The following is a 16,423-nucleotide window of genomic DNA, read 5'->3' on the forward strand; positions in this document are numbered from 1 at the left end:
CAGAAATGTATACAGCATACTGCTAAGAACGCAACATTTACAGCAGGTAATTACATATGCAGGAGAACATTCATTATGACAGCAGTGATATTTTTATACCACACACTAAATCATTAAGTAGTTACGGCCCAAAACAACAATTTACTTTTCTGCACGAACAACATTACACCCACAACATAGTTGCTATATTTAGCCGGCCGAGACTGATTCACTTTGGTGACATAACTATATAACTATATATAACATAACTATATACGTAACTATATACAAGGTGACATAACTATATACGTAACTATATACAAGGAAAAACAATTATTTAAAAAAGGGATTTGAGGAATTCCCGCCAAGCTTCTTCAGAAATACTTGCAGATTACAAGGATATCTCACCACAAAAAACATTAAGGGATACAACGAACTAATGTTGTCAGAGGTAGGTCCCACGGTTATAATGCCTCCAGTCAACTCGGAACAGCTCATTAACGAACGGTGTAAAATAGTTTTGAAGACAACTGAGCTTATTTTCCTATCTTAGCTAATCAATGCTTTTATTTGATGCATTTGCATTTCTCAGGCTGAACGACCAATCCGACGTCTAACAGTTTGGCTGTCCTGTACACATAGAGACATGTATGGGTATGGGCATACAAACAAACACATGATTTTTAAAAGAATACCTACAACACATTGTTTGGCTGCTATGTTTCTACCATTGACTTGAAAAAATGTTGTTTTGGAGACCATATCACTTGAGACGAACTGGCATTGTGGGAACGCATATCTTACTTAACTAAAATCAATAGAAGAATAGCGAAGGTGTTGTTAGACACCAAAAGGAATTACAAATATCGAAAGATCAAGATCGAGATTCAATTAAACAACCCTTGAACCCAAGTCTTGTACCGATACAAAAGTCACTGAACATATATTCAGTGACTTTAAATGCTCTTAATTGTATCTATTCCGACTCGACAACATTTGAACACGGAGGTAACACCCTTGCCTCTCCACAAACACGTTCAAATACATATCCTACTGCACTACAACCTCCGAGATAGAACCAAGAGAATTGGCAGGAATACTTATATGTTTGGGTTAGCCAGAAACACATGTGACCTTGGCACATTGAGAATAGAGACGCGTAATTAATAACAAATAGACAGAGTAAAAGCTTCCAATTCGACTCCGAGGAATGCAAAATCTAGCTAGGTCTCTGATCAGGCATATTTATTATACCTTCGTGTGAAGTGATTAAACAATATACTCAACATGCTATAAATAAATATTCTACTGTGTGACATTTCGACTTCTGTCTACAGTGTACAAACTCTCATGAGCATTCTATGAAACTGTATCGGACTATAATCGATTTGCTGAAATGATTAGAGAACCTCCTGAGAGCCCTCTGTCTATCCATTAATATGTAATCTTTACGAGAAATTTTATATTTGTGCTGACCCACCCACCAATTGGAGCTATTTCGGATCTGTGAGCTATTTCGGATCTGTGAGCTATTTCGGATCTGTGAGCTATTTCGGATCTGTGAGCTATTTCGGATCTGTGAGCTATTTCGGATCTGTGAGCTATTTCGGATCTGGGAAGACGGACATCGACAACATTAATCCCAGCCAAATAAAGACTAAAACAACCTTTTCAGAATTGTCTCTCCTACATCCTTTATACATGTTTGAACGTCTGTAACCAGCTTTTTATTCAGTAATGATATGTGGCTGAAACACTAGTGCGCTTTGTTTGTCAAGCTACATGCCAGAATTCAACGATCAGAATTAGTCAATGCGCCATTGAAAAGTATTGACACAATGTTTGGGAAAGAAGATGCTAAAGATTTGAAAAGATAATTTATATCAACAAAATAAATACTTTTAGCATTTTTATATAGCACAAGGTATTCTTAAAAATAACAAAAATCTATAAACAATTTCGCTTTTGAAGTGCGCGTGAAACAAAGAGTCGAGACTTTTAAGGAATTAAATGTCTAACATGAACCCAACAAGTTTGCTAAGCAAATACAACTGAGATGGCATAGCAATGGTATCTACCTATTAATATTACTTATTAACAATGCTTGTAAAAAAACCTTAGCAAGAGATGGTCTGAACTGGCAGATGTTTCAATTTTATTAAATTCAGCAACATTTCCGTTTTATTGAATGCTCCGGTAGTTATTTTAGAGACTTACAGAGTAATAACACCTGTGGAGCGCAGAGTATCTATAAATAACTCCACGTTTGGACTCACTGACAGTGTCTAACTGCCTTGAGTTACGAGCTGCTTACACGGTTTTTACCTCGACCTATAGGCTGGTTCACACAATATCGCCGTATTTCGGCGCTGATGCCACAATAGTTCGGTGATCGTCGATGATAACCATGTTCTCACTATCACATACCCATCCGTGTTTGCATCAGGAAATACTCTGTGACGTAGTGTTTTCATTTATCTATTTAATTTTTCGCGAAGAAACCCCTTTGTGTTTGCATGCTGGAATCAAAAGCTAGTCCTGCAACGACTATCATACACGGGAATAAATAAATCACTCAATCTGCGACCGTGAATTACCATCGCAAAAATGGTTCACATTTGAAAGGCGGTCGTCGATACTCGGCGAAAAATCGGGAAAGTTTGACAGCTGCAAACTTTCCCGACGATGCTTCGTCGGTGCCATCAATTCACAACTTACATAATCGACGATGAACGCCGAAAGGCAAATGCTGACAAATGGCGACATAGTGTGAACCGACCGTATGATTAGACACGTTATTGCGCAGTGAACCTTTTCCATCTGTTTAACTTTTCTCTTGTTTCATTAGATACTTTTGTTCTATGTTCTGAGTAAATCCTTGTTTCAAATACATGCGCAATTGACTGATATTTTATCAAATACATGCGCAGTTGACCGATCTTTTATCAAATACATGCGCAGTTGACTGATATTTTATCAAATACATGTGCAGTTGACTGATATTTTATCAAATACATGCGCAGTTGACTGATATTTTACCAAATACATGCGCAGTTGACCGATATTTTATCAAATACATGTGCAGTTGACTGATATTTTATCAAATACATGTGCAGTTGACTGATATTTTATCAAATACATGTGCAGTTGACTGATATTTTATCCAATACATGTGCAGTTGACCGATATTTTATCAAATACATGCGCAGTTGACTGATATTTTATCAAATACATGCGTAGTTGACCGATATTTTATCAAATACACTTGCAGTTGACTGATATTTTATCAAATACATGTCCAGTTGACTGATATTTTATCAAATACATGTGCAGTTGACCGATATTTTATTAAATACATGTGCAGTTGACCGATATTTTATCAAATACATGTGCAGTTGACTGATATTTTATCAAATACATGCGCAGTTGACCGATATTTTATCTACCACCGCTCAATTTTTGAAGAGGTGACCATTTGTTGAAATAAAAGTAAAGGGTGAACAAAATTCTGCTGTTTGTAAAGTAGGTAAAATGTTAAACATTAAATTATGCAACAAATACTATATAACCATCAGAACAAACAATAATTACAACGTAAACAGAGGAGACCAATAATTACGACACGACCAGCAGCAGAGACGAACAATATTTACAACATAACTAACAGAGACAAAGAGCAATTACCACATGAACAGCAGAGACCAACAATTACAATGTAACCAGCTGAGACAAACAACAATTACTACAATTGCAACATAAACGGCAGATATCAACTCTGTAGGAATATTAAATTTGCACTCCTACAAATCCTTTCCAAACAGAAATGAGGTCCCATTACTTAGGCCTGCATCCACTGCATCCGATACAACTCACTTCTTAACAACATTGTGGCCTGCCTTAAGTTGTGTAGACATTTTTTTAAATTCCAGGACAGGTAAAAATAGACATTGCGTGGAATTACAGAAAATAAAAAGTTCTAAACCCCAAGCAAACCACAACAGATATTTCTTCATTGTGTAGGGTCCCTGAGAGGAAGCGATTCAAAAACCACCTTTTCACAACCTTGGTCAATCCTTCTCCTCCCCCATTTGGAGCTTTAGCTCCAAATGGGGGAGGAGAAGGATTGACTGAAACTTAGCATACCTTAGAAACCGCACCAGCGTTTCATGAGACAAATAAACTGGCACTTGGGGCCAAACGAATTTTTGCTAGTAAAAGTGTATAAATGACCACAATACGCGTGAACTTTAAGTGAACTATACGAGGGGCAAGGCAAAAAGTGTGACCAATAGAAGTATCTGAGAAATAAATACCAGACGGTAAACAGAGAGCAAAAAGAAAATGTTGGGGCAATAAAGCACATAATATCTACCAAAAAAAACACTGCAGAACGAAAGAAGTGAAGGGTGTCAATTTGGAAGAGTGAAGGCTGAGAAAAGGGAAAACTGACGGGTATGAAGAAGTGCAGGGATGATAAAAATCTAGAGGGACGATCAAAGTAATGATAAAGATACATACATACACGGAAATATGTATATAAACCAGGTAGACAAACAATATTTATGACGTTTTTGCAAAGATTAGCATCAAAAAGCAATAGTACAAAAGTTAGTTTAAGGGCCAGTTTCTCGTATTAGCAAATAAATTAAACAAAATAGCATCTCTCATTGCTAGATGTAACATATTTTATTTAAAAACTCGCCTTTGCAAAAAATTCAGCTCTCACAAAAAGCTAGCAAACTAAAATAGACAAGTATATCGACTAGCTCTATGAGAAAGATCGGACAACTTCCTGTCTGTATGGGGTTACTAATAAAGTTTGTGCGCATGTGAAGCCACGCACATGGTTAGCTTTTTCCAACTTTCGAAAATGAAATACGTGTCTAGCACGCTGAATCAAGAGTGTTATAATTGTGAAACACTCATCGAACTAATACCTTGCGACTATTTATCTCAGCAAAGACGATGACATACATGGTAGTCATCCATAGCTACAGTATCTGAAAACGTCCCAATTGGGTTATTAACTAAGCAATGCCTAAATTGAATATATACAAATTCCGGTTTTGACAAAACCAAACTGGCGAGTGATAAACATTACAATATGAATAACGACAGCAATGATTTAGTTTAAACAAATCACGAATAAAAAGTGAAAGAGCAGCAGATACACTCGCACACACCTTGAAGTCCTCGCGAGCATGAGCTCCTCGACTCTCCTTCCTGTTCTCAGCTGCTACGACTGTTTGACTCGCCACCAGCATCAGGTTCTGCAACTCCAATGTCTCCACCAAGTCTGAGTTCCAGACCAAACCCTTGTCGCTCACCTTGAGGTCAGCCATTTGGTCGTAACATTCCTTCACATTCTCTACACCCTCTTTCAATGTCGGACCATCTCTGAATACGGCAGCATTTGTCTGCATCGTCTGCAGCCGTACAACACATTAGAGCATGGTTTGCATCAGCAAAAAACAAATAGTTGTGATTTTGATATTTTCCATTGATAAGCTCTTGCTTACATCTTTGTCTAATTGAAATATTAAAAGATTTAGTAGTTCTGCTTGACTTTATACCATTGTAAAATCTGTTAGCTTACTATTCAGAGCAGTCCTATATTACGATCCTATATTACGATCCTATATTACGATCCTATATTACGATCCTATATTACGATCCTATATTACGATGCAGGCGGATATCGTATACTGCTTACAAGTGTTTTTAAATCCTTCTGGTGTAACTTTTGTCAAGGTTGTTCTGTTATCATCACCCCTTTATAAATCAGACAAATTTAATATGAAATTTCAATTGCGCAAATTTGAAAATGCCTGGCAATTTTTGCTTGCCAAATTGCAAAGCCTGCCGTGAAAAATGTGGGTAGTCACAGTCTGTAGAAAAAATGCCAGAAAGCATGTTTATAAACAACAGTTCCTTAAAAAGGACCACAAAACAAGCTAGTGCAAAGAGTGTGATACTATACATCTTGCCAAAATGCAACCAACTTCTGTGAAAATTCAACTCACATTCAAGATTATTGAATGTTTTTAATTATTTAGCTAAAAGGTAAATCAATAAAAACAGCTATAAGACAATCTCATTCACCCGAGCCGCTAACCTAAAGAAAACACATCAACTGACACAATGCTAGGCGTTTTGTGGCACACCTCCAGAAACTAACAGTCGGTGTCGGGAACCTCCATCGCAGTCAAGTGAGGGTTATGCGGATTACTGTTTCATCTAATTAGCATGTCACACGGACCCCACACCCGAAGCGCAGTAATGCAGGCCTTAATCCTCTCATAAGCGAGCAACGGTTACCACGAGAACAAGATTTGGTGGCTAACCACCAGATGTTCAGGCACACCGCCTCTGACCGCTGGCATATTATATAATTATAAATATTATGATACGTGTATATATAGCACTGAGTTTGTGAATTTATTATACCACTGTGGCTACATTGAAAAGCTTCTCCGACAAAAATATGTTGAAAAACTATGTTGGAGATTTAAGGTAACGCCAGGCTGCGCCAACCTCCTCTTTCGAAAATGAGCCCATAGATTCAGTAAAGGCCTACAGTTTTTTTTTGTAGATGATGAGCTTGTCTTAAAAATGGGTAAGAAATGCAGTATTCATTACTTTTCTAACAAATACTTTCAAGATGTGTTCGTAACAGATTTGTTTTTAACATATTCTAAAGTTGATCTAATTTGAAAAGGCCAAGGTCTATATAAGGCAAATTACAAACTAACCCTTTGGAGTTTGAGGCGAAGTTGAGAAGTAGGAATGCTGCCATCTGAATATCGTATCTTATCCATATTGGCAATGGACTCCTCACCAGCATCCTGGACAGACAAAGCCTATATTATTTATCACAAACAACACCGCGCAACAACCCTTGGCAGATTTTATGGCGCCAGAATCACCGCCTTTACGGAAGTGAGAATTAACAGTTTGCCTTAAAATACCAATTTAGTCAACATTGTCTCACCTCTCAACCAATTATCACTGTTACAAAGATAAATACAATAAAACAATATTAAATTATAATGCTAATAAAACTTATTACGGTCAGTGGTCAACCACTTCTTCCTACGAATGCAGCGGGTTGCGCAGAGCTCTATAAATCAAAAATGAGTGGGTAATGGGAGCACCGAGCGTGGGAAACCAGCCTGCTAACCAGCCTCCCAGATTCCTTCTATCTGTGCCATGCTTAATAGTAATAGTTTGTATTCTTTCTACGCTTTCTCATTGCCTCAAAGGCTAGTTTTTGCAGCTCAAACGAATGATGATATCGTTCAATCCAAACTATTAAAGATAGGACCTGATAAAAAAATGGTCAACTATACTCAAATTGAATAGTGGATATTATTCCTTTTCTTCTTCCAGTGAACAAAATATGAAGATGCAATGTTCTAAAGGTGGAGCTGTCAAGCACTACGAGAGTACAGTAAATTAACAACAATAGCCAGTTATTTCTGTATGATGCCATTATGAATCTAACCAAGTGAGATGTGCGCTACTCTCACACTTTCTCCCCTTTCGATCAGCTATTTTATGCAATACCGACTATGTTCAAAATACAAATTCCTTTCACGTAACCCCTTTAGGCAGGTACAAACCTCACTCAAATCTTTAATCTTGTCTCCTGGTTTGTTTTCCTCACTGATAGTGATAGCACAAGCCCTTCCAAAGACGACCAAGTCGAGGAGAGAATTCGCACCGAGTCGATTTGCTCCATGAACCGACACGCATGCTGCTTCCCCGGCAGCATATAAACCAGGAACAACTTGATCCTCTCCATCTTCAGTGTGTTTTATAACCTAAAAACATAATATGGTTACAGGATGAAAAACTAATGTGGAAACAAATTAATAAAACCACCTAACCTTGTATCCGCATAGACGGAAGAAATATTTGTTTGTCTCCAAGTGCCTCTCATTTCATGCAACATGAGAGGGTTGCATTAGACCGAGCAATCATTAGTAATTACAGAAAATGCATAATCGTCCATTCATGAATGCAAATAAAAACTTAGTGATATATTTTAAGAAAAGTTAATGAAAGTGTTGTGGTCTGAAGAAGTCCATATCAAAGGTTTTCATGTGATAAGAGATGGCAACAACCATCAAATGACGTGATATTTATTAACATACAAATTCCATTCATACTCTTGGTTAGCTTTCTGCCAGGATATAGATATGAAATGTGAGCAAGCTTATGGTTTGAGGTTGCCTTCAAAGGCCTTTAAAATTTATATGCTCAGCCTTATATAACTCATTTCATCCGTCTACTGTAGCAGGCATGTGATTTTAACGGTTAGACGCTTCACTCCATTTTTCTACATCGAGTCAATCATAATTTCTAATCATAAATCAAATAAATAACCAGGAACTCTTACTTATGATTGGATGGAATTTAAAAGCATAGCAGTCATTGGTTAAAGAACCTGAATAAACAGAAGCTAGCTGTGGTTTCGTAAATATGTGAAGAAATGAGCTTCCGACAACGTCGCGAAAGGTGACACATCACCGTTTGAACTTCCCCAGGACGAAATAATAAGCGCGCTGATATCATCTAAGTCTAACGATTGCAAGCATTTATCTCTCAAATAAATTTATTTATCATTTTTAAAGCCAAAGAAAGGCCGACGTTAGAGCAACCTAATCTTTAGTCTAATAATTTCAGTATTCAAAAATACTGCCTGAAACCTTTTAGCCACAACTACTTCTGAAATCCTGACAATGTTAGGCAGCACAAATGTTCGCTAAAAGCAGCCACCCAACCTAGGAATACCTAAGAATCTATCACAACTGCATGTTTTTGTACACATGAGACAGATAACGGACAAACAACATAACAATGGAATTACACTGAACAGCTATAACTTCATCCTACTTGACATCTACACGACTGTACAATCCCATGAAAAAACAATGTTTAAATGAGAAAGACCCCAGATGCTACAGGAATGTGTACACTGGTGGAGTTTCATAACAATTATTATAACCTATAATTAATTATAACCTGTACATCGGTTATTATATTATGACTTGACTGTTAAAAATGTTGAAATTAAGTGGTACTGTGACAAGTGAAAGATATAATTAATAGGTAGCAGCTTCAGCAGGTGTGTATTTCAACTTTTTGCAAAATAAACATTAATTTGGAGCAAACGACCACGTGTCAGCTAAACCGCTACTCAACATCGAAGAACATTAAAAGTGCAACTTAACTAGAGGATGAACAATACCTCGAAGCTTTATTTCTTTTCCAATTCAAATGGATGTATTATTGAAATTTAAAATGTTTAAAACACACAACAAAGCAATTTGTGGTTCTGCATGACATGAAAAAATATAATATGATGAGTGATAGACCAACGTATGAGTCTTTCCCAGTGCACAAATATTCTCGCAGCGCGTCATCTCGAAAAGATTAACACAATGGAGCTTCACTGATATAGCTGAGCGTAAGATGCAAGAAAAGCTGAGTTGTTAACTTTCATAAATAGATATCTGTGGTTCTCAAGATTTCGAGTTTAATGAAGTATAGCAAGCAGATGAAATAGTATCATTTATGAGAATAAATCAGGGAGCTTATTTTAGGGGTACAGCTTTTTCACTTTCGCTAGAAAAGCTTACAATTGATGTACGGAATCCTTGAATTAGTATGATCCTAAAATTTGGGATCCTGAGGGTACCCCATGTGTAATTAAAACCAATTTGTACAAAAAGCAACATTGGTCATACATTAAAACAAAAGTAATATTGAAAACCTAAACACTGTATTTGGTGCACAGCTGATGAAGGTGACAGGCTCCAATATATGAATACCAGACTACTAAAGGCGTTATTGCTATAGATTGAGATGAAGGAAACCAGGTGAAAGGCTCCATTAAATAAGATACCAGACTAGAACAGGGGTGAATGCTATAGATTGAGATACATTGTAGAAGAAACCAAGTGGAGGGCTCAACTAGATAACATACCAGACTACTACAGCGGTGAATGCTATAGAATCATAGATTGAGATAGAAGAAACCAGGTGAAAGTCTCCAGTAGATAATATACCAGACTATTACAGGGGTGAATGCTATAGATTGAGATACATTGTAGAAGAAACCAAGTGGAAGGCTCAACTAGATAACATACCAGACTACTACAGCGGTGAATGCTATAGAATCATAGATTGAGATAGAAAAAAACAGGTGAAAGTCTTCAGTAGATAATATACCAGACTACTACAGGGGTGAATGCTATGAGATGTGATAAAAGGAAGCAAGACAAGAGGCTGCTGGCCCACTCATCTCAACTGACAACAGCATCAAATCACAGCAATAATCCTCTAATCCTTCAGAGTTAATCACGTCGATAGAGGATGTTTTTTCGACTCAACAGGAAACTGCTTACAATGTGAGTAAATGGAGAGAAAGCTTAAATGCCAGAGCTTCACAGCAAATTACATTGACCATTCGGTTTATTACTTTTTACTAGTGCTTCAGCACTAAATTTGCGCATTTCGACGCAACAACTACTACGTTCTGCTGAAGCCTTGATTACGTAATACGCTGCACTTGATGACTGCATTAAAATGCATAGATAAATTAAAATTGGTTGACACTCCTCTACACCAAAGATGTAAAAGTTACAAGCCAGACTATATATCCAGGTATCTCGGCAAACTAAATCATTTTTATAACCCATCATGACAGCATCGTCAAGAGAGTCAGAAAAACCTACACATAGTAGCATGATTGATATATGCATATACGTATTTTAATGTATTATGTCTTTTAACAATCTTCTAAGATACGTCTCTGGAAAACATATGTATGACATAAACTTACGGTAACAGCGCGGGTTTCAGAGAGCGAAGATATGAAAAACGTTGCATTTTACATACGAGTTTTTAGGGAACTGTTGAAAAGCCGCAATGCAACACCCAAATTACGATAAGTTGTTAATTTTCAGAGATAGTACAAAACAGCACTGACCGTCCTTTATTAGCGTCAAAGTAGATAAATCATCAGACATCCCCCGAACTTGATCTGTAGAGATAATAAGTCTGGGGCATCTGAGAGAGGCATCAATTTTTTATTCAAATACAATTCTGGGATTTAAATCCTAAGCTAGATAAGTCATTACTATCCTTTGACCAGTAATTTATAGTTAACAACCTTTCAACCAAACTAACTGACTTACTTAGAAAAACCTTTCAACAAAAATCCATTTCTCTTTAGTAGCAGATTATCAGCTATTAAGAAGCTGTTTAAAATGGAAAATGAATTTAAAGTAAAATATGAAAAGATTTCCAGAATGTTTCAAGTAAATTACAAGCTTACTTTGTGACACGTTAAAAACGTTTCATCATTTCACGTTAACTAAAGATTGAATCAAAGAATTTCCTGTCTCTAAGCTTATTATTTAAATTTTATAAACTCGTCTAGTCTAAATATTGCTGCTATGGCAACCATGATGCCAGTACCTAACCCTCTTTTCGCCTTTAGCCAAGCCATTATTTTCAACAAGGATTGACAACCCTCTTCGTATATCCGATCAGCAAAACGCTGCTTTACAAAAACGTGAACGACGAACAAGAGATAATCAAACCAGTGAGCATTACAAACTTGTCACCAGCACTGAGTTTGAGTAGGCACAAAAGCTGATACCATTATATTCTGCTGAACATAATAATAATTCTTTTTTTGTGTTGTCTTGCTTTGAAAATACCCTTCATTACAAAAATTAGTAACAGGCCAGTTTTTATAGTAAAAAATATTATACATAACGAAAATCCAGACTTTAGTTGATTGTCACTCTGTAACCAAAGTACGTTATTTATCTAATTTTGAATGTTTATAGCTAAGTGTACAAAACATTACATTTAATTTTATGGTGAACTTCTTTCTATTATGATCGACACGAGCTCGACTTAAGCGCAGCTAAAAAACAACAGCCACTCATAATAATAGCCAAGGAAAGACTGTATTATATATACTGTATATATCCTATATATATATGTATATATATATGTATATATACTATATATCCAACAACGCGACTGATCTCATGTGAAGCCCAAAAGAGATCCCTCATGAAGCTCATGAACCTTCTACATCTGAATTCTGTTGACATACAACATAAAACGAACTGATATTGTCTAGCCAGACGAAGTTTTTGTAGAATTAGTTTTAACAATACCCAAAGGACAGTACTCGAATTAATATTATCCAAAGGACTTCTGTTTTCCTTGTTTAATCACAGACTCTCAGGAGACTTTCAGGAGACTAGTGCGAGTGATAGTAGTGATGAACAAAGAAAGAAGACAATACTTTCCCTAAAATAAAAACAAGAAATTATTGAAAGAAACAATTCCTTGTTTTTATTTTAGGGAAGGTAAATACTTTTGGATCAATTCTTTTAAAATTAAAGAATCTCCAAAGCCATATAATGGCTAAGGCGAAGTAGAAAGTGATACAGAAAAGTAATGAAAACAAAATCGTTTAATGTGAAAAGGCGTGATATGATAAATAAAAAGAAAACAGTAAAAACATACAACATAAAAATATATATGCATATAAATAATGTATGTTAATTGAAAGTTCATGAGGTAGGAGTTAGACAACTTTGTATTGCTCACAACTCTTTTCAGTGAGCTTCCAAATTGCTATACCTCCATTCAAAGTCACAATAAAGCCATGTTTTTATTTTATTTATTAGTACTTTACTGAGTTTCCTACATCCTCTAAATGTTACATTCTTTTTACACAGTTTTATATAATATGCATTTTAATACTTTACAAACTTGTTACAAGTATTTATTGTCAGCTTTTGAGGGATGCAGAATGAGTTCAATAAAATGCAACGTTTTACTATGAGAATGTTTGCTCCATCAATTGACAGTTCCGACAAGTGCAGGAACTATAAGCACAAGTTTACTTCTTACGTCAAGACTGGACTGTATTGTTATTGTCATTGTGGCCGTTCACAAGTCTAAACAAGGCATCTAGTAACATTACTATTTAACATATAAAGGGCAAGTTTGAAACTAGACTTTGTCAAACGAATCGTATTAAGTTTTTAACATTAATAAGAACAGATAATCACAGAATAACACCGCAAGGCATGTTTATGCAAGACTCTCAACCATGTAGAGGAGTAGCGGAATGAAGCTTGAATCATGGAAGTTGAGAACACGGATAGGCACTGTGAATCATTCAACTGGCCCGACATTAACCAGTGGAAAGGTAGCTTAAGGTCACAGATACAACTGAGTACAAGAGAGAGCTCCTTCACTCAGTTGCGCAAAAACATAAATCGCATGGTTTTAATGGAGTTTGCGACAGATATTTTTTGTACAATGAATGTCTTACTTTCTTGTTCAGGAGCGAAATAATTTACTGATCACGCATTATTTCGAAAAAGATATATCACTCAGGTGTATAATGGTATAAAAGAGTCTTCGCCTGTTTTTATACCCTAGGACACTTATGTATTCGCGCCATCTAATTTTCGCGTTTTCGCGGAGTGATCCACTTGCGAAAATTTCATTAGTGAAACTAAACTATCATAACGAAAGAGCGAAAACAAAACGAAATTAAATAGCTTTGGTCATTGATGTTCACAATAAAATCGTCATATTAGAAATGCAGGCATTTTTCGTGTGTGGTTGGCTCATTGGACAATTGCTGCTAAACTCATTATAGCTAATACACCGACTGAGCAGCATGGCAAAGCAAATTAAGATAACAGGTTTTTTGGAAAAGCCAAGACAAACGAGGAAGGTGATGATATTAGTTTAGTCACTGAATTTGTAACTGATGAGGATGAAAGTCTGGTAGGGAAAGTCATAAAACTGAATAATAATTATTGTAGTGATGAATTTTATTACCAACCAAAAACAATAACAACCTGGAGCCACGGCCACCGCGTGCTATAAATACTTGAGATCTCATATTGGTACCGCAGTCACGGCGGGAGGGACCTTGACTCATTGATAGTCCAAGAAACAAATGGCAGCAAGTGACCAAACTGCATTAACTATCTCGTCAACACATTTCTACCTGTGGTTTACAAACACTAACTAGTCCCAAATTGAAAACAATTTCGTAACAGTGAACTGGACCTGAGGAATCTAATTATGTTTGTTCCACTGCATTTATTTTCACATCACTATATTTTTGCACTCATCAGAGCTGCGAAATTAAGTTGCAGCGAAATTTTACTCTGTATGCTACCCACGAAACTAAATACTAGCGAAATATAAGTGCCCTAGGGTAGGCCTATATATAATAAAACTGGAAAGAGAAGACTGTCCTGATTGCAATGAAAAACCCTCCAAAATAACCCTGTACAACAGCAAATCCTCAACACCAACCCTTGATAAGAACAAGCCTTTCAAACCAACCCTGTACTACAACAAATCCTTGCCACCAACCCTTTACAACAACAAGCCTTTCGAACCAGTCCTGTACAACAGCAAACCCTCAACAGCAACCCTTTACAAGAAAAAGCCTTTCAAACCAACCATGTACTACAGCAAACCTTTCAAACCAGTCCTGTACAACAACGAACCCTTGCCACCAACCCTTTATAACAACAAGCCTTTCAAACCAGTCCTGTACAACAACAAACCCTTGCCACCAACCCTTTATAACAACAAGCCTTTCACGCCAACCCTGTACAACAGCAAACCTTTCAAACCTGCCCTGTACAACAACAAACCCTTGCCATCAATCCTGTACAACCGCAACCCCGGACACCAACCTTTACAACAGCAAAGCCTCGACACCAAACCCGGAGGATGGCAATGCACTACTTTGGTTCCAGCTGAAGTGTTGGCTCAAAGCAGCAAACAACAAGGAATGAGAAAAACAGTAGCTGCGTGAACGATACTATGAGAGCAAGTATATGTACATTTAAGTATTCGTTTCTACAACTTGACGTTGAATAAATTCTCACTTGTCCCTTATAGTTAGTGGGCACGCCTCCCATATTGTAGTGCACTGTGGGAAGCACTGGAATGGGATCTCTGGTAACATCCACTCCAGCGAATATCATAGCTGTCTCCGAGATTCCAGGAAGTCGTGCCTTGAGCTGTTCTGGAGGCAGATGGGAGAGCTGCAGGAACATATGATCCTTGTTGGGTCCAACTCCCCTATTTAAAACAACAGACCTGACTAGTAAACATCAGAAACTCTATCCAAATGTGTAGCCATACTTTTCAAGTCTACTGATTAATACAGTGCTATATACCGACTAATATGAGCCTATAACATATATACTAACGACGGGTTTGCCAAGAAGCCAACAATTAATATTCTCTAAACAAAGCTCTCGCTCTATCAATTGACTATTTCACTTTCAAGCGACAAGGTATGCGTAAGATTTCCATCACAGGTGCACTTTCCATATGATATCACAGATGAGACAGCAGAGATGCGCCATCATAGATGTGATATCACGGATGAGAAACACGATGTGACACCAGGAAAGTGCTAAGAAAGTTTGTCTAGTGATGGTATGAACAAGTTACTGTGTTAAGAGAGCTGGACATGAAAAGTGTGATATCACAGATGCGACATTACAGATGCAACATAACAAGTCCAACACCGCATATGTGACACCATATTAGACGCAACATAGACTTAATTTCGGTACTATAAAACTTAGAAATATATGCAATATAAAGGGAGGACAAAGTTTACTTGGATCACAAAGTAAAATTAAAAGCAACATCATAAGTGTGCATGGTTGATAAACGTGTACAGTTAATATCTACATACACGTATCTGATTAGTTAGAGGTTAGCTTGCAACAAAATTCATATTACAGTTATTTGGTACCATAAGATTCACCATGTCTTACTCTGTTGTGTTGTAGGTGTCAAATATGTGGAAATGTGATTACAAGCTCTTAAAAGCTCAAAAACGAAAAGCGGCCGTAGATTGGAATCTGTTAATTTCTCTGACGTAGTCATTACATTTGGTTATTGTCTTGTCACGTGATGTTCTCACGTGAATTGAAAAGCCAATAAAAAGCTCAATATAAAACTTATCGTAGCACTAGTTTATGGCAAACACTTCGGGTTTTACCGAAGACCCCGTATCAAATATAGCTGCTCGCTACTTTACAGCTTTGCTTCGGCTTGATCTAATCGTCAAGTCATAATCTGATCATGTGACCCAATACTTTCCCAATCATTTCTGCAGCACTTTTCGATTATCACAGGTGACCAACAGACTCGTCATGATTATCAGACAATGATATGTACTCCTTCACGGTAAGGTTAAAAAATTAAACGAATTGTTACGGCAAGTTATAAGATATCAGTGTTAAAAGTGACAGCATTATAATGACGATAAAACAGACGCGTAAGAACAATAGACATGATTTTATTGAATGCGTGAAGTATATTTTTGAAAATATTTCGACGAATGAGG

At 36.8% G+C, this 16,423-nt stretch overlaps 1 protein-coding gene across 1 annotated transcript in view; it reads right to left on the minus strand.

The window, feature by feature from the left end:
- Positions 1-16,423, minus strand: part of LOC137385291 (succinate dehydrogenase [ubiquinone] flavoprotein subunit, mitochondrial-like) — a 36,159-nt gene that overhangs the window by 5,002 nt on the left and 14,734 nt on the right. The window contains exons 9-12 of the mRNA XM_068071734.1: positions 14,943-15,138; positions 7,602-7,802; positions 6,732-6,824; positions 5,163-5,405 (exon numbers count right to left, since the gene is read on the minus strand). Of these exons, the coding sequence (XP_067927835.1) occupies positions 5,163-5,405; positions 6,732-6,824; positions 7,602-7,802; positions 14,943-15,138 (733 nt within the window). The remainder of the gene's footprint in view (positions 1-5,162; positions 5,406-6,731; positions 6,825-7,601; positions 7,803-14,942; positions 15,139-16,423) is intronic.

This window comes from Watersipora subatra, chromosome 1, assembly GCF_963576615.1.
Source record: "Watersipora subatra chromosome 1, tzWatSuba1.1, whole genome shotgun sequence".
NCBI classification, from domain to species: domain Eukaryota; kingdom Metazoa; phylum Bryozoa; class Gymnolaemata; order Cheilostomatida; family Watersiporidae; genus Watersipora; species Watersipora subatra.